The sequence below is a fragment of the Pteronotus mesoamericanus genome, unplaced genomic scaffold, assembly GCF_021234165.1.
Source record: "Pteronotus mesoamericanus isolate MK-2021 breed Mesoamerican mustached bat unplaced genomic scaffold, CSHL_Meso_final contig_75, whole genome shotgun sequence".
NCBI lineage: Eukaryota > Metazoa > Chordata > Mammalia > Chiroptera > Mormoopidae > Pteronotus > Pteronotus mesoamericanus.
The window spans coordinates 6,688,339-6,711,786 of record NW_026555249.1 but is presented as its reverse complement, the minus strand read 5'-3'; the positions used below and the strand labels follow the sequence as shown (position 1 = coordinate 6,711,786).

General features: G+C 42.8%; 1 protein-coding gene across 1 annotated transcript in view; it reads right to left on the bottom strand.

The window, feature by feature from the left end:
• SPEF2 (sperm flagellar 2) overlaps nucleotides 1-23,448 on the bottom strand; it is a 142,323-nt gene that overhangs the window by 9,385 nt on the left and 109,490 nt on the right. The window contains exons 31-34 of the mRNA XM_054584011.1: nucleotides 14,530-14,636; nucleotides 13,639-13,821; nucleotides 7,424-7,516; nucleotides 659-838 (exon numbers count right to left, since the gene is read on the bottom strand). Of these exons, the coding sequence (XP_054439986.1) occupies nucleotides 659-838; nucleotides 7,424-7,516; nucleotides 13,639-13,821; nucleotides 14,530-14,636 (563 nt within the window). The remainder of the gene's footprint in view (nucleotides 1-658; nucleotides 839-7,423; nucleotides 7,517-13,638; nucleotides 13,822-14,529; nucleotides 14,637-23,448) is intronic.

Below are 23,448 nucleotides of genomic sequence, written 5' to 3'. Positions count from 1 at the left end.
TCCTGACGGTCAGAGCTCTGTCCCTGAAAGACCCAGGAAAGACTGAAAGGTAAAAAGCCATGCCAGTGAGCACGTAATAAGTATATTAATTACCCTGGTCTGGGGCTTTTCCACCGGAAAAAGCCAGGGAATGCCAATCCTTTAGAAATCTAAAGGAAACGTGAGATTTTGTTGGATATTAAGTGTCTTTGTCCTTGGATGCAGGTGGCACAAAGTGCCTGTGGATTTGAGGTGGCTGGGCTTTAGCGTGCCCAGTGTCACATACATGTGGGCTATGTCTAAGGTCTGAATTTGTTTTGCATAGAATTTCCCTAAAGCATGACACATAGGTGGGGTTGATACCCAGTTCTTCTCATCGATCAGGATTAGCACTTCATGCATAATAAAGGCTGTCCTTTACAGAGAATACTTTGATTCCACCAAGGAACTTTGAGCAAATTTTGACTTTACGATAGAAGCCTTTTTTTTGGACAGTGGGCCCCAGTTCTTAATACAATTGGATAGGGCTTTATTGAAGACTTTGTGTTAGTATAGCATTGTGTGAGATACCCGGGGAAACAGGAAAATGAAAAGAATGCGGCCTTTGTTGTTAGAAGTTTTGGATCTCTGGCTGCCCCTTGAAGACCCCAATGTTAGTCCATTTCTGGAACTCAGTTACCTCTTCTGTAGCATAAGTAGTAGTTTTGATTGGCCAGAAGATATGAGTCCCAATGGCCACGCTGAGGGCCCGGTAGACCCCCTCCACAGGATCTGGGTGGCAAGCGAAATAAAGCAGCATCTGCGTGTAGTCAAGGCAGGGTGGATCCTTCTCGCAGTCAGCAAACAGCCTAAAGAAAAACTGTTACACGAAAGGAACTTCATCAAACATATAATGCATGTCAGCAGATGGGCAGGCAATGAAGTCCTTCCTCCAGCAGCTTTAGAATAAGGCCGCTTTCTGAGGACTGAATCAGTAAAACTAACGTAACGAATGGAACTAAATGAAGAGTATGCTCAGTTAAAAAACATAAAAAGCAGGGCTCAGAATTCTAATGGCAAAGAAAAGCATGCGCACATCAGTGGTATTAACACACTTAGGAAAGAACGTGTTGCTGAAGAGGGTGGGGCCTCCCTGTAAAGTAGGGAAAGGGGACCGAAGAGATCCCTGTCTGTCCTCAGCACCATCCTGACAAACTGGGCCCTGGTTCCTGAAGATGAAGCTTCTAGAACATTCCTCTCTGTGGGCGTCAGGGAGAGGGGAGGGGAACAATGACCAAAGACCCCAGGACTCTAGCCACAAACATCTTTAAACTGGCCCGCCTTGCTCTGAACTTCATATGTCACCCGCTGATGGTAACATGCCTTCCTCCAGCGTGGGCTCACCTCCAGGGCGAGAGTGGGCTGACCACTGAGTATCATTTTGTTTCGCAAATCTCTCCCTCATTCTAAGGACCGAAGGGACAGTCAGCTCTAAGAACAGTGTCTTGTGCATTTGTCAGCGTGAGGAGTTAGGGCTTGGGAACCTAACATCCCCTGGGGCCCTGCAAAGCTGAGGCCAAAGCCTGGCACACATAGACCACACATAAAGCCGATATGGTGCTGTTTGGGGCCGTGACTTCTTCTCAAACACATGTATAGAGTGACCTGGAGAATCTTTTAAAAATGCAGATTCTAATTAAGTAGTGTTCCCGGGGCAGCCTAAGGTTCTGCACGTTTAGCAAGTGCCTAGGTGATTCCGTGGCAGGCAGTCCTGGCCTGTACTTCGATCCAGAGATACTATGCTGTTGTCTATTCCCAGCAATCCTGACAACAATGAGCAAATTTAATTAGGCATACGTGCAGCTGGAGAAGAAACTTCTGATATTTGACAAAACTGATAAAAATTTAAATAAAAATAACTTTTATAGAAAAAAATGAAATGCATAAAGTCTGTTATGCTCCCAAACAAAAAAGAATCCTTGGGGTTGATGGGGTGGATCTGCGAGTTCATTCATCGGCCACCCCGTGATCAAACAGTTGCTGAGTGTCCGCTGTCAGCCAGGCATGCAGCTAGGCTGGGACATGCAAGAGCACCCTCTGACGCAAAGGCCCCCTTCGCTTTGTTTAGGGGTCATGATCCAGCTGGTGGGGTCATCCAGGACTGTGTGTTTTCTCCATCTCTCACTTGCCTCCGAACAATTTCAGGGATTTCCAGCAGGACTAGGAGTAGCGGGGGACTGACGCTAACACGTAGAGGACATTGTCCTTGGGTGTCTACCTCCCATTTCTTTTACACCAGTCACTGAATTTTAGTAGTATTTTTCCCGAATTGCTCTGATAAATTCTATGCAGTTATAACACATCATTATTTTTATTAACCAAGAAGCAGAATTGGGTCTATCGAGAGAATATGTAGACACTTTCTGTAACTACACAGGCTTATTAAATCAATGAATTGGACATTCAGAAAAAGGTAAGCCTTGCTATGTTCTTAAGATCATTTAAAATATTGTAGTAGGTAGAGTCTTTAGGGTTTTCTATGTACAATGTCATGTCACCTGAAAATAATGACACTTTCATTTCCTCCTTTCCAATTTGGTTGCCTTTTACTTTTCTTCTTGTCTGACCACTGTAGCCAGGACTTCCAGTCTTATGTTGAATAAGAGAAGTGAAAGTGGACATCCCTGTCTTGTCCCTAATCTTAAGGGAAATGTGTTTAGTTTTCTCCCATTGAGTATGATGTTGGGCAGCTGTGAAACAGAAGGAAGTTTTGCCTTTTGCAACAGCACGGATGGACCTGGAGGTTATTATGCTAAGAGAAATAAGCCAGTCAGAGAAAGGTAAGTACCATATGATCTCACTTATGTGTGGAATCTAATGAACAAAATAAATGATGGACAAAACAGAAACAGAGGCATAGATCCATGGAGCAGACGGACAACTGTCAGAGGGGAGAGAGATGGGGGACTGGATGAAAGGAGGTGAAGGGATTAACCAAAAACATACCCACATAACACATAGACACAGACAACAGTGTGGTGGTGGCCAGAAGGGAAGGGGAGGTTGGGCCTGGGTGGAGGTGGGCAACGCAGGGGAAACGGAGACGGAAAGAGACCTTGCCTGGGGCGGTGGCTGCACAGAGCCGTACACAATGGTGTTTTGCTGAGCTGTACACTTGAAACCTGTATGGTTTTGTGAACCAACGTCACCTCAATAAATTCAATAAAAACAACAAAATAAAAATTGTAGTAGGCAGAATTCTAAGGTGGCTTCAAAGGCTCCCCCTACCCGAGGAGGACGCACGCATCCTGTGTAATGCCCTCCCCTTGATTACCGGTGGCATCTGTAAATGCAGCGCGAAAGTCCTTTCCATGAGCAGGTTGCCTTATATGGCAAAGGTAAGGGGTTTTGCAATACCATTAAGGTTCTTAATCAGTTGATTCTGAGTTAGTCAAAAGGGAACCTGATGCTGGGCCTGATCTAACCAGGTGAGCCCTTTGAAAAAAAGAACCCCGGCCTTAAGGGAGAGATTCAACGTCTGAGAGACGCTCTTCTGCTGGCTTTGAAGAAGCAAACTGGCAGGTTGTGGAGAGGGGCCGCATGGCGGGGAGCAGTGGGCAGCTTCTCAAAGCTGCCGTTCTCAATCCTGCAGCTTCAGGGCTCTGAATTCTGCCAACAGCCCATCTAGGAAGCCAGTCTGGGAACCAATCTTGGAACTGGTCACAGTTGTACCCCCACTGATTTCTTGATTTCAGTCTTTTGAGATCATGAGCCAAGAACCCAGCTATGTCATGCCTGGATGTCTGATTTACAAAAACTGTAAGCTAACAGGTATTGACAAGTACTTATTGAACAACTATGATGTGCTAGGCATGGACTGCTCTAGATGCTTAAAATGTATTCACCAGGAAAGAGAGAAAGATGTCTGCTCTTGAGGAACTTACTTTCTAGAAGGAGAAGACAAAAAATAGAGAATAAATAAAATAAATTAAGCAAATTTATGGAAACGCAGGAAAAAGTAGGTCAATAAAAAGGGGAACTGAGAGTGAAGAGGGGTAGATGGCATAATTGAGAAGCTGAAATATGAACAAATATTTGGAGGGGACAGGGATTTAGGACACCCCATGCAACAGCATGACAGGCGGAGGGGACTGCTGAGGCCAATGTCATTAGGTGGGCGCATGCCCTGCACGTTGCTCAACAAGGATTAGGCCAGTGCAGCCAAGGCAGAGTGGGCAGGGACAGAACAATAGGAGATGGAGTAAGAGAGGGACAAGAGCCAGAAGAGGCAAAGCCAAGTTGGTTTCCTAAGGACTTCAGCTTTTCCCCTGATAACAGGCAGAGTTGTGGGGTGGGGTAGAGAGAGGCAGCCGTGCTCTGCCTGTGATCTGAGCCAGGGAAAGGGAGAAACAGGGAGCTATCAGGAGGCTTTTGCAGTCACCCAGCTGAAGTCAACTGTGGCCTGTTCCAGTGACAGCAATGGGGCTTGGGGGACTTGGTCTGACCCTGGACATAGAGGGCCCCGCCAATGTAACTCCTTCTTGAGTGTGATTGGTAGGGTAGTAATATGGGTGTAATAGTTTGTAGTTTTAGTTTGATCATTTTTACCTAAAATGTCATAGGGTGTGCTTGAGTGTGATATTGTGTTACAGAATTACATGCTTATGATTTTGCAATAAAAGAGTTGGTAATTAAAAAAAGGGGCGTTACTTGTGCCAGGCCCCGGTAGACCTGGTATTCTGTCTGCCAGGATTTCCCAAGGGATTAGATAGATATGACTCCTGGGGTTTTGGCCTAAGCAACTGAAAGGACAGAGTTGCCACTGGCTGAGTGGATAGAGCTTTAGGTGGCGATGGGAACGGTCAGGTAGCAGGGATGGGAAGTCAGGTACTTGGTTGTGGATGGGGCGAGAGGCAGATGTCTACTAGGACATGCGAGTGGGGATGCCACACAGGCAGTTGCACCTAGGAGTCTAACATTTGAAAGAGTTTTGGAGTGGAAATAGGCATTTAGGATTTGTTAGCAAGTGGTCAGTGCTTCATGCCATGAGCTCAGCTTCAACAAATACCTGTAGAGCCATGGAAGAATTTCACTTGGACAGAGCTCTGGAGAGAGATTAAGACAACACCTGTGAGTCTGAATATAGACAAATTCAATGGACTTTGCTTAGGAAACCCCTAAGGACTTTCCAATTCTGGAATAGCTTACGCAGAGGAATAGTTGCTCTGGGTGTCGAGTGGGCAGAGAGCTGGGAGGCCGGGACACAGCCTGCGGAACTGTGTCAGCTGTTGTGTGTTGTCAGCGTCAGGGGACAACGATGGGATTGCAACACAGACACGTCTCAGGGCTCCTTTTTTGGGTGTAGCTGGGCTTTTCATTCAGGGCCTGGACTCTGAGTCATCCAAGCTACTGGACAGGGGCCATGGCCTGTCCCCAAGGGACTCTGCTGGGTGTGGCTTGAGGTAGGCCCTGGGTCCTGGAAAGCACAGATGACAAAGCAGGGAAGCTGCAGGGACCTTAGACTGTAGCCCACACCTCCTCTCTGAGAGGATACAGAGGCCCCGGGAGGTGGAGGGACCTGCTCAAGGTCCTATGGTGAGTGAGTAGGGCTGAGAACAGAGCCCAAGGATCCTGACCCTCAGAAGTCTCTCCTCGCAGGGCACTGTTTTCTTCCTGATTTGGTCTTTTCTGTTTGCATTACAGCCAATGAAGTAAACTTGCCTAATGTTTCCTCTTTGCACCTCTTTCTTTAGTATGTTAACCATTAACCATTCTTTCACCACATGTAGGTGGCATGGTTAGTGTCTGTTCAGCTAACACCTACATGGCCAATCACCTGCTCTCCATGACAACTCCATTGGAGAGGGGATGGAATGGCACAGATAGGCTGAAGGTCCATGAAGCCCTCAGAACCTGTCAGCAGTGGAACCTGGGTTTTTAATCCTGGTTTAAGAGCACCGAGAATTACACAGAAGAGCACATTGGAGCCTGAGGCTGGGAGGGACGGGACCCCACTCCTTGCTCTTTTTCTGTCCTCTGGACATCACACGCAGGCACACGCAAGTGCACACACACACCTCTCAACCATCCTTTGCCCCATAACAGCACTTCTTTTTCAGGCTTCAGAGTCTTGCCTCTGCTGCTAACTTTGTCCCTTTCCTCCCTGTAACTTCTCAGCAGTTTGGGCAGCAACAAGTGGAGGCCGCTCTCTTCCTTGGGGCCATAGGCCCTTTCCTGCTTCACTGCCTCGTGGTCCAGGGGGCCGACCTGCACTGGCGCCTCCTGGCGCCCTGGGCGACCCACCGAAACGCTCTGCTCTCACCCAACATTCTGAAAGCTTCTGCCTAGAAAGGGAGGTGCTGTTCAGTCTGCTGGTTGCTTCCCAGGGTATGAAGAACCTGTTTATGTTGCCGCGGATTTGTTCACAAAGCCATATAGAGTCAGTCAGCCTCTCAGAGCTTTACAGGAGAGTGGATCTCAGTCTCCTGGCTTCACATTATAAAAAGCCAGCAACAGGGAACACAAAAAGCTGCCCCTCTGGCTTTGGCCTCCTGTCTCGGACGCTCAAGGTAATTCTTTGACCCTTTCTTCTCCTGCGGTCTGCTAGTGTGTAGCAGAGGTGTTCAAAATATGTGCATCCAAACGAAGAAAACTGCTCACTTGGAGGTTATCACTGGAGTCATGCTGAATTGTGCACTGCAGTTTTGGACTAATGGTTGGCTGGAAATGGAATGATCGATATGCAAAGTTTGCTGTGATGTCTACATCTACCATTCAACTCTTCTCATATCTTATTGAGTTTGGCTGTGTTATACATATTTTTATATTTTAAACATTTACACTGAAGTCAGAGTAGTTTTTAGATTTTAAGGTATTACTTTCTATTGTAGCTCCAGGAATAAAAGGTAAGAATAATGTTAACACTATTATTATTATCCACGTATTACCACTATCATTATAATACTATTGTTATAATATTATCGTCAATAATTACTACTGGTAATAATACTATTTTTGGTAATAATAAAAATGTGATGGGCCATGGCCAATACTGTAAGCAAACCCTTGGTATGTTGTACATGTTAGCCAAAGTCAAAAAGAAAGGAGCAAAAATGTATATTGGTAAAATGACGGTTTTTATCCTAAGCTTTCAGAATTGGAAGGACGCTTAGAGATGAACGTGGCAACATCCTCACTTAGGTGACCGATGAGAAGGCCTGAGAGGCCGTGGAACTTGCCCGAGACCAGGCAGAGAGGCAGCAGCAGGATCGTCAGCGCTGGGGCCTGCCTTCTCCCCCAGGGCTCCCCGGGGCTGCCGCCCAGGGGGTGCTGAAGTCTGTACTTTGGGGACGCAGCAAAGGAACTGGAGGGGAGCAGTGTGTCTAAAACAAATTACACGAGTGGAAGAAACAAAGAAATCGAGCAGTGTTGCAGGACTGAATTATTTCAAGATCTCAGTAGTTACCTCTATGAGATGCTCCTGCCTATTGAATGGCAGGGGTTCGAAAGGATTCTCTGGAATTTTTATATCTTCATCCCCCGTAAACCACAAGCCAGCCTACAAAAAATAAAGAATAAAGATGAAAATTATTCATGTATTAGGCTGAGATGTAATCGTTCCTTTAAAAGCCACAGAGATTGAACCCATCTGATGTAGGTAGGTGTCGAAGTAGGCTGAAGAAACCATGGGATGTAGGAGGAAATACTAGAACTAATGTTCATGTGAATTTGATTGGAATCTTTTACAATTTTTATTTAAAAAAATTTGATAATGTATTGGGTTCACCAAAAAGTTTATTTAGGTTTTTTTTTCTCCGTACAATGGCTCTAGTAGTGCTCAGTTGTCTAACTTGATTTGAAAAAATTTTTGTTAGATTGTATTGTGACAGTTGTCATATCAGTGTGCATTTAAAAAAAATTAAAACTGGTGAATTTGGTGCACCTATTTTAACACTGGAGATGGGAGAAAATATGCAACATTGTTGGAGTATTATGCTTTATTATTTCAAGGAAGGTAAAAACGCAAAAAAAGAAAAAAAAAGATTTGTGCAGCATATGGAGAAGGTGCTATGATCCATCATATGTTTCAAAAGTGGTTGGGGAAGTTTCTTAGTACTATTGTTATTTAGGCCAAATAATTCTTTGCTATGAGGCTGTCTTATGCATTGGAAGATGTTTAGCAGCACCCCTGGCCTCTATCCACTAGAAGCCAATAGTGGGAGGCAGCCAACATACTCAAAATATCCAAATCAGTAAAGTTATTGGTGAAAATGAAAAACGTGTCTTTTATTTTACAGAAAAAACTAAACAGACTCTTTGGCCAACCCAATATATAATGTATTGATGCAGTAGTACACACATAAAATGTATTAATGAAAATCCACGTATTTGGCATGCTAGTGGTATTTGAACTTGGAACATGGGATGAAGTTTCGAGGTCACTGCCCTAGGTTTCCCCTGCATGGCAGTATTTTGGAGAGGCCTGCACCCATGACAGCGACTCTCATGCCACATATCTGTCTGTCTTGCTGTCTGTCCTCAGAGCTGAGGGTGGTGCTGGTGCACATTGTTGTTGTTGGAAAATCTTTGTTGAGTGACTGACTGACCGACTCAAGAGCTCAAAGGCCTGCTTTTTAGTGACATCGCTTTTTCTCAGTCCCTATCTAACACCAATTATGAAATCCCTCGATTCCCCTTTGGCAATGCCTCATTCGGCTCTGTCCCGCTTTGTTCCCACACTGCCACACTGGTGAAGAGCCTCATTACTTCATTGCAGGCCACCCCAGTCACCTCAGAGCTGTGTTTGTTTCCAGTTGTCCTTTTATTTGTTTTAGTTTGTACCATGGAACCTTTGTACCATGGAGTCGTCTCAAAATTTTAATCTCGTCATGTCAGCTTCTGCTCAGGCCATTTCCTACTCTCACTCTTCCGTTCACATCACCCTCCTGCGTGAGGTGACTTTCTGTCCACTCATGTAAACTATACAGTCCTGGTTCAGATCACACCTCTGCCAGGAGGCCCTCCTTGATCTCTGCTATGAACATTAATTTGACTTGTTCATTCCCCTCACTTGGCATTTAGTTCATCCCGTTGGGTGTTGTCATTTGTGTCTGCTGTTGAAAATCAGTTATTAAATTCCTGGGGTTCAAAGAGTATATCTTATTAAGCTTAATTTTTATGCATAGTAAGCACTTCATCTACATGGTCACTCCCATGCCAGTTCTCACTCCCTTACCATCTTCCATAGTGACAACCTACTCTGAGCACTGTTACTCCATGAGCTGCCAGCTCACTGAACCTGACTCTGGTTACTGGTCTATGCCTTCTTTCCTTCTAAGAATCACCTGTGATTTGAAAGAAGGCCACAGTGACATTGGGTAGCTGGCAAGGTGATACAGCCCCCAGAAATGAGGACTGAGTTTTATTTTCATTTGGAACGAAGGAATGCTGGGCTGGGAGATGCTGGCTATGTGAAAGCCTATGAGGAAGAAGACTCAGAAGCAGCTAAAGTTCCAGTGTGGGCCTCAGCTTTGGATGTAAGTGCTTTTGCACTGATCAGGAGGGGACCTCGGCCCAGTGACTAATCTGGAGGGTAGGTACCACTTTCTGAGAGAATAGAAAGGTGAGGAGAACAGGTAAGATCTATGTCTTAGAAGGTAAAAGAGTAACAGAAGTCAGAATTACCTTCCTGCCTTCACTAACAAGAAAAATGGACAACATATCTGATTCATGTGTTTTCAGACATCAGACAACAGACAACACAGTGCAGTAGTTGCTGACAGAAGGAAAGCAGAAGGGAATGCACTCTACTGCTCCAGCCTGGAGGGAATTTCTGGGCAACAGTGCTAGGAGAGGTATCCAGGTGGCGCCTGGCAGTCTGGCTGAGTTGATGAGACAGATTTGGGAGTTGAAGGAGGCCAAGATGGGTAGAACTTTCAGGGCATAATATGAGAGAGAGAGAAGAGAGAAGGGAGATGGGAGAAGGGAGAAGGGAGAAGACAGAAAGGCCTTGAGATCTGCAGAGGGATCTCCTAACATCTCAGTGAAGAGCCAATCTGTGGATATGTGTGTGTAAAATACCAGAAGTTGGGGAAAGAACCACAGTAACGGAGTAGGCTGACCAATTCCCGAGACACACACAGGGCTGGGGAGAGCTCACGCTGCCCCCAGGCAGAGTGAGAGGGCCTCCTGATATGTAAGGCACTGGGTAGATACTGCCATGGGGATTGGGCCAGATTAGCCCAACACTAAAGGCTGCTCCGGACCCACACTTACAAACCAATTTTTCTTTTTTTCAACTAATATAAATAACAAATGAATTCAGCAAAGAGACAAGATACAAAATCAACACATAAAAATTAGTGTCATTTCTGTAGACTAACAATGAATAATCTAAAAAAGGAAATTAGGAAAACATTTACATTTGCAATAGCGCCAAAAAGAATAAAATACTTAGGTATTAACTTAACCAAAGAAGTGAGAAACTTGTACAGTAAAAGGTAGAAAACATTGCTTACAGAAAGTAAAATAGACTTAACTAAATGGAAAGACCTTCTGTGTTTCTGGAATGGAAGACAACAATGTTCACATGCAGATAGTACCCAAAGTGATCTGCAGAGTCAGTGCAACTCCTATCAAAATCCCAAAGACATTTTTTGCAGAAATAAAAAACCCCATCCTAATACTCATATGGAATTTTAAGAGACACCAAATAGGCAAAACAATCCTGAAAAAAATGAACAAAGCTGAGGGACTCACGGTTCCTTATTTCAAAACTTACTACAAAGCTACCGTTATTAAAACAGTGTGATACTGACATACAGATAGACATAGAGACCAATGGAATAGAACAGAGAGCCCCGAAATTAACCCTCGCACATATAGTCTAATGATTTTTGACACATCCTTACAAACCTTAATGTAACCTTGAAATAATAAAACTGATTCCAAATAACATCACTGCATGTCTGACAATATTTAAAATATACACAACTGGGCACCCAACAATATAAAACTCACAATATCTGGCATCCAATATAAAGTTACTAAGCATGCAAAAAAAGCCAAAAAAATATGACCCATAGCTGAGAGAAACAGCAATCAATAGAAGTGAACACAGATGATAGAATGAACAGAAAAGGTTATATTTACTTAGCTATTCTGAATATATTACCTTGTTCAAGAACATGAAGGGAAAACATGCACACAATGAGAAAGAAATGAAAGATGTTAAATTAAGCCAACTTGAACTCCTAGGGATAAAAAATGCATACCTGAAGTGAAAAATACGCTGGGTGATGTTAATAGCAGATTCAGCTCTGCAAAGGAAATAATCAGCGAACTTGAAGATGGAGAAATAGAATTGAATATAAAATAAAGTAAAGAGAAAAAAAAAGCCTGGAGAAAATGAGCTAAGCATCAGTGACCTGTAGGACAATAAACATATGACTGGATTTTGAGAAGGCAGAAGATACAGAAAAAGTATTTGGAAAAAAATATCCTGAAAAATTTCCAAATTAAACAAAACCTAAAAACCTAAAAACCTACAGTTGCAAGAGGCTCAGTGAAGCCCAAGCAGAAAAAACTACACCGAGGAACATAATAATCAAATTGCTGGAAACCAGGAATAGAGAGGTAATGATAAAAGAAGCCAGAGGAAAAGAAAGAAACAGAGACAGGATTTTTACCCTTCCCTCCAGCGCTCAACCACTCTCAATTCCAGAAGTTTCAATGCACAGAAATCTTCCCTGATTCTTAAAGCCAATGGCTCTTTCACATCAGTTTTTTAAAAGTTTATTTTATTTCATAAACTAGAAAATTGTTTCAAACTGTTTCACATGCGGGGGGCCACATTAAAAAGGAAAAAAATAACCGAATTGGAAAACAACTTAAAGGTTTTTAAAAAGACATCCATGAAAAGTTTTACAGTATGAAATGGTAAACCTGAACCAGTACAGTAGGGTTTAAATTGATAAAGCAAGGCTCATTCCACCACATCCTGCCTCATTGGGTAGTTAGGCAATTTCTCCTGAAAATATGGAAATGTCCTTAGGAGGCTCTTGCTGAAATATGGCCAAAGAATTTTTTCTCTTCCTTAGAAAATGAGCACTGCACTGTTTGAATCCTAGAACATCTGACTCATTGAGCCTATGATAAGCTGCATTTTCACCGATAGAAGATGAGTCGAGAGTTGAACATCAAAGAATCCTCCTTGAGTGTGACTAAACATGCACGCAGCACAGAGGCAGCCTACAGCAGCTGCAGAAGGGATGGGAGCGGGGCACGTGGGCTTCTATGCTCGCGTGGCTTAGATGAAGCATGCAGACAGGCTGACTTCACAGACCTTGCATCTCATTCCATTTTAGAAGCTGGGGAAATCAGCCCACTCTTATGTGGCTGTTGTGGTGAACTTGCAATTAGTCAAAAAAAAAAAAAAAAAGTAAGAAAGAAAGAAAAAAGACAAAATAAAAAGAGTAAAGAGCCTTTTTCTCCCAGAAAACTTTATCTCGGCAATGCAGTTATACTATTTTACTGTTCTAATGTGGCATTTTCAATAAATCTTAGAAAATGTTGCCCTAGGAGCTCTTTTGACGTTTTCTATAAAATGACTTTTTTTCTTTTTGGTGAGCTCATGAGTGTTGGGAATCTGTGAAAATCATGATGCGGGATGGCCAAGTGCGCCTCTCCAAATGCCCTCCTGGTCCTGTGGTCCCGAGGAGTGGGAAGTGCGGGGAACTGCGGGAAAGAGGAGAGGGCAGAGCTCAGAAATCACCTGCTCCCAAAACACAGGCAGTGCCCAAGGAAGTGTTTCTGAGCCTCTTTTAAATGCAGCAGCCAGCTTTCTCTAAGAAAGTCACACCTTTGGTAAAGGAACTTTCTGGTTTTGGTTCAGCAGTTTGGTAAAAAAACACTAACACCCTTTGTTTCGTGTTTGTGAAAAAGGATGTTTAAATCGATATCCTGTGTTAATTGGCACATACTGTTAATAGTGGAGGCTGGTAAATACACAATGCCCACTGTTTAAAGCCTCAAGCCAATGATAAAAATAGAGTAAGTTTTGCTTTGCTGTTTTTGTTTTTAAACAAAATCATCTTTAAAAGTTGTAAGTTTAGGAAAGTGATAAAATTCATAAATTGCCCCTCTTGGGAGATAAATCAGAGCCTAATCAGCTGAGCATCTTTTCTTAACATGTAAATGCTATTTCCTCTGGCTCAGCTGTGTGAGCCTGAGGACCTCAGGGCTGTTGATAAGCACTCCATCCAGTACTTACGGAAGGAAAGAGATGCAGGAGGGGCATGATCTTTCAGAGGTGGCCTACCTTCGAGATAGGGGCACCTAGAGGGTATCACCCTGTTTCATACATGCGTCCGTCTTTTGTGTCTACCAGCAATGTAAAACGGTGGGCAAGAGGATGCTTTCAATTAATAGACACAAAATCAGCAATGCAGGCCCTTCCTAGTGAGGGGATTTCACGCTCACTCCTTCCTTACTCAAACTTCTCAAAAGTGAGTTGGCTTTTCTTATCTTCACTCCCTAAAGACCTCATCGTTTCCTCGGTCCTCTGCAGTCTGGAATCTGTTCTCTACCAGGATTGCTTCAGTAAAGGTCACCAGCTACACTCTATTTACTTCTTAGGCCAAAAACAGTCTGGTAGTAGGGCCCCGAGGTGTTGTTAGCAACCTGTGTGTACTGCTTGAAGGTGATGTTGCCCGATTGCTCCTTATCCACAGCCTTGAACCTCCTCAGGGTCTCAAGGAGCTCCTCCTCCAGGGGGATGGGCCAAGGCAGCGAGGCCACTAGCAAGAACTTCCGCCAGTCCACGAAATCCGAATTCACTGTTAGTAAAGCCGTTAGCTCCTGCAGCTGGGAGAAAACAGGAAATGCCATTAGAATGTTTGCAGGACTCTGTCTAGAAGCTCCGTTGCTCACGTTTCTCAGCAAGAGATTCAGATGAAGAAAGCAGGATTTCAGATGGGAGATTAGAGCTGGTTGTGACTTATGTTCCCTCTAGTTCTACCAGCCACTCTACACCAGGAAGCCCCTAGAATGCATTTCACTTTTGCCTCTTTGACACTTGTGTGCGCTCACTGCTCGCACAATGAATTGACACATGTGTCTCTAGTTGACTTTGCACCTTGTCAACAGGGGAGGAGGGATAAGAGACAGCGGTGGTTGTGCAAGGGCTCCACAGCCCCGCCCGTAGGGAAATACCCTTTAACCATTTTGTTTTCTGAAACATTCTTAACGAAACAGGGTATGATGAAAAGCAAGAACTGCCAGAATCTTCTGCTTTTACTACTAGGATCAGTCCATCAGGCAACAATAGACACAAACCCCTGGGTTGAGCCTCACGGCCTCTGCAATGTTCCATGGATTGAAAGCATCCTCACTCATTCTTCAAATACTGAGCATGCGTCTTAAGTTAAAGGTCATTTGTTCCATCATTCCATTTTTATTGGTTGACCACTAAATGTCAGCTACTGCGCAAGTACTGGTTATTCTAAAACTATTGACTTACTGATCGAATAAAAATTCTCAAAGCTTTGAAACCCAAACAAAATTGACACTTACTTCAGGTCGAGTGAGGTGCATCCAACTACTAGGAAGGTTGTTTGTCCCGAGGTTCAGGGTTACCAAGTCAAGAAGAATGTCAGTGAATGCTTTATTTCCTATTATGCCTATAATACAATGAAAACTATCTTTCAATTACATGACAGGGAATCATGTTATTAATATTATTTAAAAGAGTAATCCTTAGGGAAGCAGAAGACATTTGGAAAATATGAAAACAATAATCAATTTCCTGATGCCCTTTCATTATTTTTTCTCAGCTATATCAAAATGTCTTTTTTAGCTGAGTAATAAGTTATTATAGATTGGGCAAATTACTGAGACTTCATATTTTAGTTTAGAGTCTTTTTTGACCTTTTACTCAGAGTCAGTTGAATTTTAAAAAATACTGTAAGATTTCCTATTATACAGTAGGGCACAAGACTAAAATATTTTGGTAAACATAAGATAAAGGTGTCTCAAAAGCATGAAAATTACTAGAGTGATCAAGGTAACACATTTATCCTCATTTTACTCTTTAGATCAGAATATATTTGTTTTTATAGATGTAGGGAGATTTGAATTGTTTAATTATTGGATTGGAAGTTAATTTAATCACACAATTGGCTCACTATTCCAAAGTATTCTATAAAAGATTACTAACCTTTAAATGTTTTACTTACATACTAATGTATTTTACCTTGTCCAACAGAGATATCTGCTTAGCCTGTTTCTCATTTCAAATTGCATGCACATGTATTTAAACAGAAATAGGAAAGCAAAATAAATGAATCTGCTTTAAAAATGTCTAACTCTCAGAGCAGAGGTACCTTGAGCCAGAAGAGACTCCTATGTGTATCGAGTATCTTTCAGGTCCAGAATATAGGGTTATTCTTCTTTGTTTAGAAATACAGAAAGTGAAAAACATAGATGTATCATCTCAAATAATTCTTTTTACATCTAAATTTTTAGCATTTATAAAAACCCAAAATAAACTTTGTCATTTTCTCTAACCTTTAGGAACATGCAATAATCCTTTAAAAATTTTAGTGGTTTAAGCCAAACCAAATATACAATTTTGAGACTTGGAAGGTAATTTTCTGGGTAGTAAGAGCAGAATGTTTCTTTCTTTGATAAGACTGGCCATGCAGAAGGTTGTTCACATATAAATCCTTTACCTTTTTTTTTTTTTTAATCGAACTTGAGTCTTCAGTTTTATAGAAATGAGAATACTTCCCCACGTAGTAGAATTTTCAGATAAATTAGAAATAAATCATTCATGTTCCTCAATGTGAAACCATAAACAAACTCTTTTGAAACCATGAAGAGGCTGAAAGTATTTAAAAATTCTGGTCAATTTGTAAAATATTTCCATTGTCTCTAATAACCATGGTACAAGTGAAGTGTTGTAAAACAATATTTTCAGTTACATAGGAGTTGTTTACCTGGGAGCATTAGTGTGAAATGCAAAAACTGTTTTAATATTTGACCTGTTACTTGAATAAGGCATATAGTGATATGGTCTTTACATATAACTCTCAGAAAGATGACATCAAAATAACACAATTTCTTAGAAATATATACTTCTAACCCAAAGACTGTGAAAGAACATGTGCATGTAAAAGTAGAATTAGAAAGTTACTGGAAAACCCATTTTTGGAGTTTTGCTTTGTATGTCTGGAAGATACCAAATGGCATTTGTGCTTGATGTGAAGACTGGTGACGGTTTTACCTTTAACTTTCAGGCTTTTGGAATTTTTTTTTTTTTTTGCTTGTTCCTGCTATGATCAATGATGAAGTCAGCATCTGTCATATTACTAATCACTTTCATAATGGCTTTCTGAGTTTGATGAGCAATCTGAATTAGATCTTGTGTCACTGGTTGAAGATGATGTTCTTGTACTCCACAAATGGATAGCTTTTCTGGGTTCGAAGTTGTTAATGTCTGGAGAACTCAGCTGAACGGTCAGGAGATCCGACATGCTCTCAGCCTTCACCTTGGCATGCGTTTGTGACTTCGTGAGTTGCATCTGCCTGAAACCCCGCCCCATCTCCACTGAACTTGCAGGGAGGGTCAGCACGAGGTCCACTAGAGTCAGGATATTTGGATACTTGTGTAAACAAACTGAATTCACAAAATCCCAGGTCAGTTCGCGGATGTTCTGAAATCTAGGAGGGAAAGTGAAAAATGTAAAAGATCGAGACTCCCAAGTTTTACCCAATATTTATAAATGCCAACTAGTGTACTGATGCTTACCTGTCATAAATCTCTGATTTCAACATGCTCCACTCAGTGGCCACTGCATCAATTTGCACATTGGCAGCTTCCAAGACTGGTTTATAATGTGCGGTCAGGATGGACACCTCTTTTTCTCCAAAATCTGTCATCAGTATACAAAAGAATAGTCACGTATATTTAAAACACAACAAAACAAACAAACAAAAATGTGAAGAACTCAGAGTCAGTGCATATAGGTTACCTTGATTCTTCTTTGTGGGCCACAGTTTAAAGCTTCCAATCACAGTTGCCTTCACCACATCTTGGCTGGCATCTCTGAAGCAGGCTTGCAGCCTCTTGATGAGATGTGTTAAAACCATGTTTCTCACATCAGAAATGTTTCCCTTTTCTTTGAGGCAGTTACCATGAAAGCGTGTGACTGAATCCACCCTATGTTCTTCGGGGCCTGGTCTGGAGAGGAACAAAATCCCCCCAAATAAGGCCTTCAGTGAAAAGGCACCTGAAAAATGATCTCCCAAGTCCCTCAGTTCATCCCTGGCTCCTCACCTCATTTGATACATGTGGAGCATTTCCAGTGTTGACTCTAAGGTAGCAAATACATCTGCAATTGAAGAATTTCTGTTTCGGCTGACATGGGACAGAATGCTGAGCACACGAATGACGTCCACCAGGAAATGAACAAATTTAACAATGTCTGCCCGGAGAAGGACCTCTAGAAGTTCTTTGGCTTTCTGATGACTGGCGTCACTTCTGCCTTCGCCTGTCTGTAACACAGGTTGGGAATAAAATAGTGGTCTACCTTCTTTGACATTATTATTTTGAATTGCTCAACAAAAATATTTTCTATTATTCTGAAAAACTAAAATAGGGTTGTGTCTCAAAGTTACTTACTGAACGCAGTTGCTGGACAATGGCGGGGTATCCCTTGAGGAGGTTCTGGAGGGCTGCCTGTAGTCCCTGAAGCCACCTCTGGTCTCCTGCCTGCGTGGGCATGACAGGGCGCAGGTGCAGGCCCCTGAAAACATCTATGAGAGAACGCGTACGGAGAGGCGACCTGTGATAGAAGTGGTAGACGCCGTGAAGGAGGCCTCTGACATCGTTGTACAGGGGAATGCTCTGGAACACCACCCTGTACAACAGTTCAAGGTGATGTGCGAAGCAATACACAGTCAGCACACGTGGCTGGATTTCTCTTAACAGCAGGGCCACGCCTCTGCTTTCTCCCTCTGAGCCAGGGGCACCGTCCCTTCCAAAGCCAACCAGTTTCTCCGCCCAGTCTTGGTCCGACAGTCTAAGTTGAAGGTTTCTCTCTAGAGTTTTCTCAATGGCAATTTTGATAGACAGAGGGTCCTTCTTTTCCACTGTCTGTACCCCAGCAAGTTGGTAATGCACTTTCCCTGTGTGTGCAAACTGCACATAGACGAGTTCAGTGTCCTCTGTTGAACCAGCTGAGAGCCCATTGCTGATGACAGAGAAAAAGGGACTTTTCTCCAGTTTGCCCCTCAGATTTCTCCGTTCCACTTCAGCAATAAAATATGTAAAGGTTCTTGCTGATTTGTTAGTTCTGAATACGGGGCCAATATCAACACCCTTCATATCATCCAACTTGCACATCCAGATAAAATCTCTGAAGGGACGTCCAGCCTTGGCGATAGCATGGCATGACCTGAACAAGTTCTCGACTCTCGCAAGGGTGACTTTGCTCAGGGTCCTCACTGTCAGCTTCGAGGAGGCTCTGTTCACTGGAGAACCCTTCGCTGCTTCCATCAGTGAAGCCTGGGTGTGCGCTTCACTGAGATGATGCGCATTGAGAAATGCAGCGCTGAAGTGGTCAGTGCCGTAAGAGAGACTCACTTGACTCCCCCTTGACTTCACTCCGTGCTTGCGACACAGGCCACAGAACATAAGATTTGGTATCTCATCATATACAAGCCATGGGTATTTTTTCAGCCAGATTTTCAAAAATTGGTTGTTCCTCTTTGGGAGGTAATGGTCAAGCGAATGTGATTTTCTCTGCTTTTCGGTGACTTGACTCCCATGGCATGGAGGATCCCTGTCTTTAAAATAACTCCACACTGTTACTTTAAGTACTCACCAATGTCGACCCTCAGTTTCGTTTGATGTCTGCTCCCCCACATTTGCTAATAATTTCTGGTAAAATTCACAGCAAGTGCTTACGACTTACCAGGCATTCTGCTTAGTGTTTTCAATGGTTTATGTAATTAAATCCCTACCCAACAGTGTCCGTACTTTATGGTGAATAAAATGGACCGATTACTATTATCACCATTTTATGGGTAAAAAAACCTAGGTCACAGAGAGGTTAATTAATTTGCCCAGTGCTACAGGGCTCATAAGTGGTAGAGTCGGGGTTCACTCGCAGGCATCGTACCCCATAGCCCCCATGTTTATCCACTTCCTTATTATGGGTTGCTCATAAGGGCAAAGGGGGCTATGGTCTTCTCCACTCTAGAGTCCATTTCTCTGTGCATTCCAGGGATGTGGTTTTTGCTGCTATTCCCTTCCCAAAGTGAGATAAAAGCACAACAGGGCATGCACAGCAGGGTGTCTGCAAGGTTCCCCTCGAGGGCTCTTCCCTCCACGCCAGGCCCACCTCCTCTGGCAGCTGGAGAGCCAGCTTGGTACAGAAAGGGCCAGGCTGCGAGGCCCACCCTAGCGGTTTGTAGAGCAGCTGCGCTTCATGCTTCCTGTTCTCTTTTCCCCCAAAGGCCTAAATTGTGACATTTGGTTATTTGTCAGAGAGGGGACTGTGTGCTTATCTGGATGGAAGGAGAAAAAATGAGAATTACACAAAACCAAGTCCTACAATACCTGTTTCCCTCTGAAAGCAAAGAGTGTAGAACATATACCAATCTCCTTCCCATAACGTCGGTGACACTCTTGGCCATTCTATTGTCTCACTTTGTAGTGCCGCGAGAAGCTGGAATGTGTGCGTGTGTGGTGTTGCATTAAAATCCCCCCTGTGGACACACCTTCAGGGCATCATTTCATCTCACTGCTTAGGGTCCTTGGCTTTGACTCCGCAACTAGATTTTAAACTTTTCTGACAGGAACAATTGCCTCATGTGTGTGTCTACCATGTCTGGAGGAGCGCCAAGCACTTGGTAGGTATTTAAGAAGAAATCTTTCTTAATTGATTTTCTTGATCTCATATCTCTAATGTCTTTTCACTGAAAACCTTTGACATTAGTCAATCTGCCTCTGCCTTTCTGACCCTATTTGCATCTAACTTCCATTTTGCCTGTTACTCAGTTGTTTTGTAGTTGTTGTTGTTAAAACAGGACCCTTTCTCCCCCCCCCCAAATCCTAACTATTACTCTTTTCATTTAAAATGAGTCCCCTTCCTTGTAGTTGACACCTGCTGCCTTGGGTGTCTCACCTACGCATTGGCTTACTTGTCCCCACAGAGGCCCTCAGCACCAGGGGCTGCTGGTCCTGCACACATGAGTGTTGGTGAAGACACGAGTGAATGAATGAATGAAAAAAAGAAATCTCTTGCTGCTAAAGGAAAGGGCTTGAACTTTCACTAATGACTTAGTTGGCTTCAATATTTTTAGTTTTGTGGACAGATTCTTCAGAAGGTGTTATCTTGAATTCTGAGCACATAAATTCATTTGCCCTACGTAAATTCTCTGGTTTCTTGAGATTATGTTTCTTCCTGAAGAGTCACCTGAACCTCTGCCCACGGTTTTACCGGGTCCAAAGGCTTCTAGAGTTACTAATGCATTTCCGTGATATGAATCTGATCTGGCGGAAGGAGTTCACCCACAGAGGGAGTCATAGGGCATAGTGGGCCCACACTCCTTCTTGCTATGATCCTTCGATTCTGCCACCTGACGAGATACTTCTGTTAATAAATAACATCAATTCTCCTTTTATCACATCTTTCTAAAAAATCTTTCCCTATTTCTTGGTTTGGGTAAATGTGAGACGATGTTAATCACTTTTCAAGTCAAAATATGGGGCTTAATTACCTGCAAATATATAATACCATAATTTTATAATTTTTCTCAGAGACACCGAGCCTTGAAAAAGCCACAGAAATTTCTAGTTACTCCTTACAAACAACAAGCCTGGTGCCCTTCCTCCTGCCTCTCAGTTACTGAGGCTTTGTAGCTAGAGTAGCATCTGCTGCTCTCTCTTAGTCTCCTTCTCTCTCTAATCCATTCTCCCCATCCCTTGGCTCTAAACACCTTTCATAACCCTCTCTTGCGTGTCCTTTGTAAGCCACTTGAGACTTTGCAACTTGACCACAACCTCTTTGTGGTCTTCACCTCCTGCCTCTTGCCCCAGCAGCTGTTTGCTGTTCCCTAAATATGTCATGCCACCAATACCGATGTCTACCCCATTTCCCCTGTGCCTGTAATACCCTGCTCCTGCTTCTTTCTCTTCCTGGAGGTGTCTGTCCAGATCCTACAAGGTAACCCCTATGCTGATCCAGACAGATAGCAATAACTACTTTGTCCTTTGAATTCTGTAAAAACCATGTAGCTGAATGGTCTAGTGTAGCCACTATGTCCTAGAGATCTGCAACTGTGCCCACTGTCTCTGAGACCAGTCACTGATCCTAAGCGTCCCCGAGAGGGGGCTGTTGGAGAGCCCCTTGTCAGTTTTTCAAAAAATGTTACAGGCCTTGAACAACTACATACTGCCTCTCTTGAAGAGGGAAGGAGGTCACAGAATTTGCTGGACTGTATTCTCTCCAGATAGCTTCTCAACAGAAGCCCAGATAGCTATGAACTAACTGCATCCCTACAGGCATTGTGTGGAGTACTGGCATGCTTATAAGAAAAAAGGAGTCCTCACGGTTTAAGTGGGGACAGAGGAACATCGCTAAAGTATTCTAATCTCTACAGACTCCAAATTGCTTCCTTGAAGAAGGGCCATCTTCCTGATGCACTTGGCACTTGATGTTTGGAGACAAGACATACCTACCCAGGGCTTACAAAATGAGTGTTTTCGTTTGGGAAGTATGGGACTGTTTAATTCTACCAGGTGATATATTTTTTTCTGGAAGTGTTCTGGGGTAATACTGTAAGTGCTATTAGGGTACATGTGCCTTCAGGATGCTGAGTGAACATTTTGGATAAGTATTAGAATAGTTTGCAGCAATATTGTATAATGCTATATATTTTCTAGTAATATATTACTGTTTTTATGGAACCATGTAGTAATGGCTTATATTACACTTGAATTGTACATTTTATGTACCAGACATTTTCTAAGCCCTTTATGTATATTGTTACTTTAATGCTCATAACAACTCCATTAGTTACTCCATTTTACAGATGAAGATAGTGAAATAGAGAGGTTAAATAACTTGCCCAAGATCATACTGCAGGCATTTGACAAGAGGTAGATTTGAAAAGAGCTGCCTGACTCTTCTTACCCATGGATGAGTCTTCTTACCCATCCAGCCATGGGTAAGGAGTGAATTAACATGGAAATGCTAGCATGGGGTTTAACACATACTTTCTGATGCTATGCCAGGATTGACTATTGTTATAATTCAAAAAAGACTCTCTAAATGTCTTTTCTGCTGAGAGGATGCCTGTGGGAATGATTTTTGAGATAACAGATGGAACAAATGTCTTTCTGGTTCAGTGGTTGCCTCTTATTTAAGCTGCTTTTAAGGTTCTAAAGTATGAATTTTCACTACATAGCAAAAAAAAAAAGCTAGCACAAGTTGTTTCACTGTATTTTGCATGACCTTGTATGATTATTACACACAAAGTCATTTTTTTCCCAGCATATTTGGAACAATCATATCAAGAAATGGTATTTTATGTCTAATTATACCTTTACCAAAGGAGATTTAGAATCATCACAAGCACAAGAATTTGACCAGGAGAGAAATGTTGAATATAAGGATTACAAGATATGATACCTTTTCAATTTTACATTTTATTTCATAAGAACTATTTTAATGTAGACTTTTAATTTTCAAGTAGATTGGCTAATACTCAGCCGAAAACTCCTTAAGCTTTAGTTCTTGCCATTTATGTCCTGACTACAGTTGAGTTAATGACACAGAAAAGGGTTTAGACTGCTTGCCCATAGACCATAACTCATTTTGAACCATCAAGATCCCCAAGCCTCACAGGACTATATATAACCTTGGAACTTCTGCACTATTGGCAAATGACACTCTTAAACCTGGGTTACATCCCCAGCCTGGGTGGGTGGAGGTGGTTTCCCGACAGAGGTGCCTCCCCATCTTTTACCTGCAGATTATGTGGATGGGGAAGGAGAAGCAGAGCAGGGTCCTGACCTTTCCTGGAACACAGAACTCATGCCTCACATCTGTATGTTTCCTGGTAGCCATGCCCTAACTTTAAACGTCCTCTGTGTCCTTGCCATCAAATCCCTCTTTACCTCTTTCAGTTCTTCCCTCCAAAGTGTTGTCCCACAAAATTTTCCCTGACCAACCTCACTGCCCATGGATTCTCCTTAGCTTTGCATTCTTGAGCACTTCTGTAAAGTTCACATTCTGTTCCAGGAAGAGCTTAAATAGATGCTCAGATTTTCTTCTGTTTTTGCTTGCCTTTTCAAATTTTACTCGAAGTCCCCAGGGCAAGTGGTTTTCCTTTTACATCTACTTTGTTAAAAATATGACTGTCTTCCTCCTTCTCTACATCCCTTCTTCCCTGTCTTTCTCCCCCTTCCTTCCTCTTTCTACC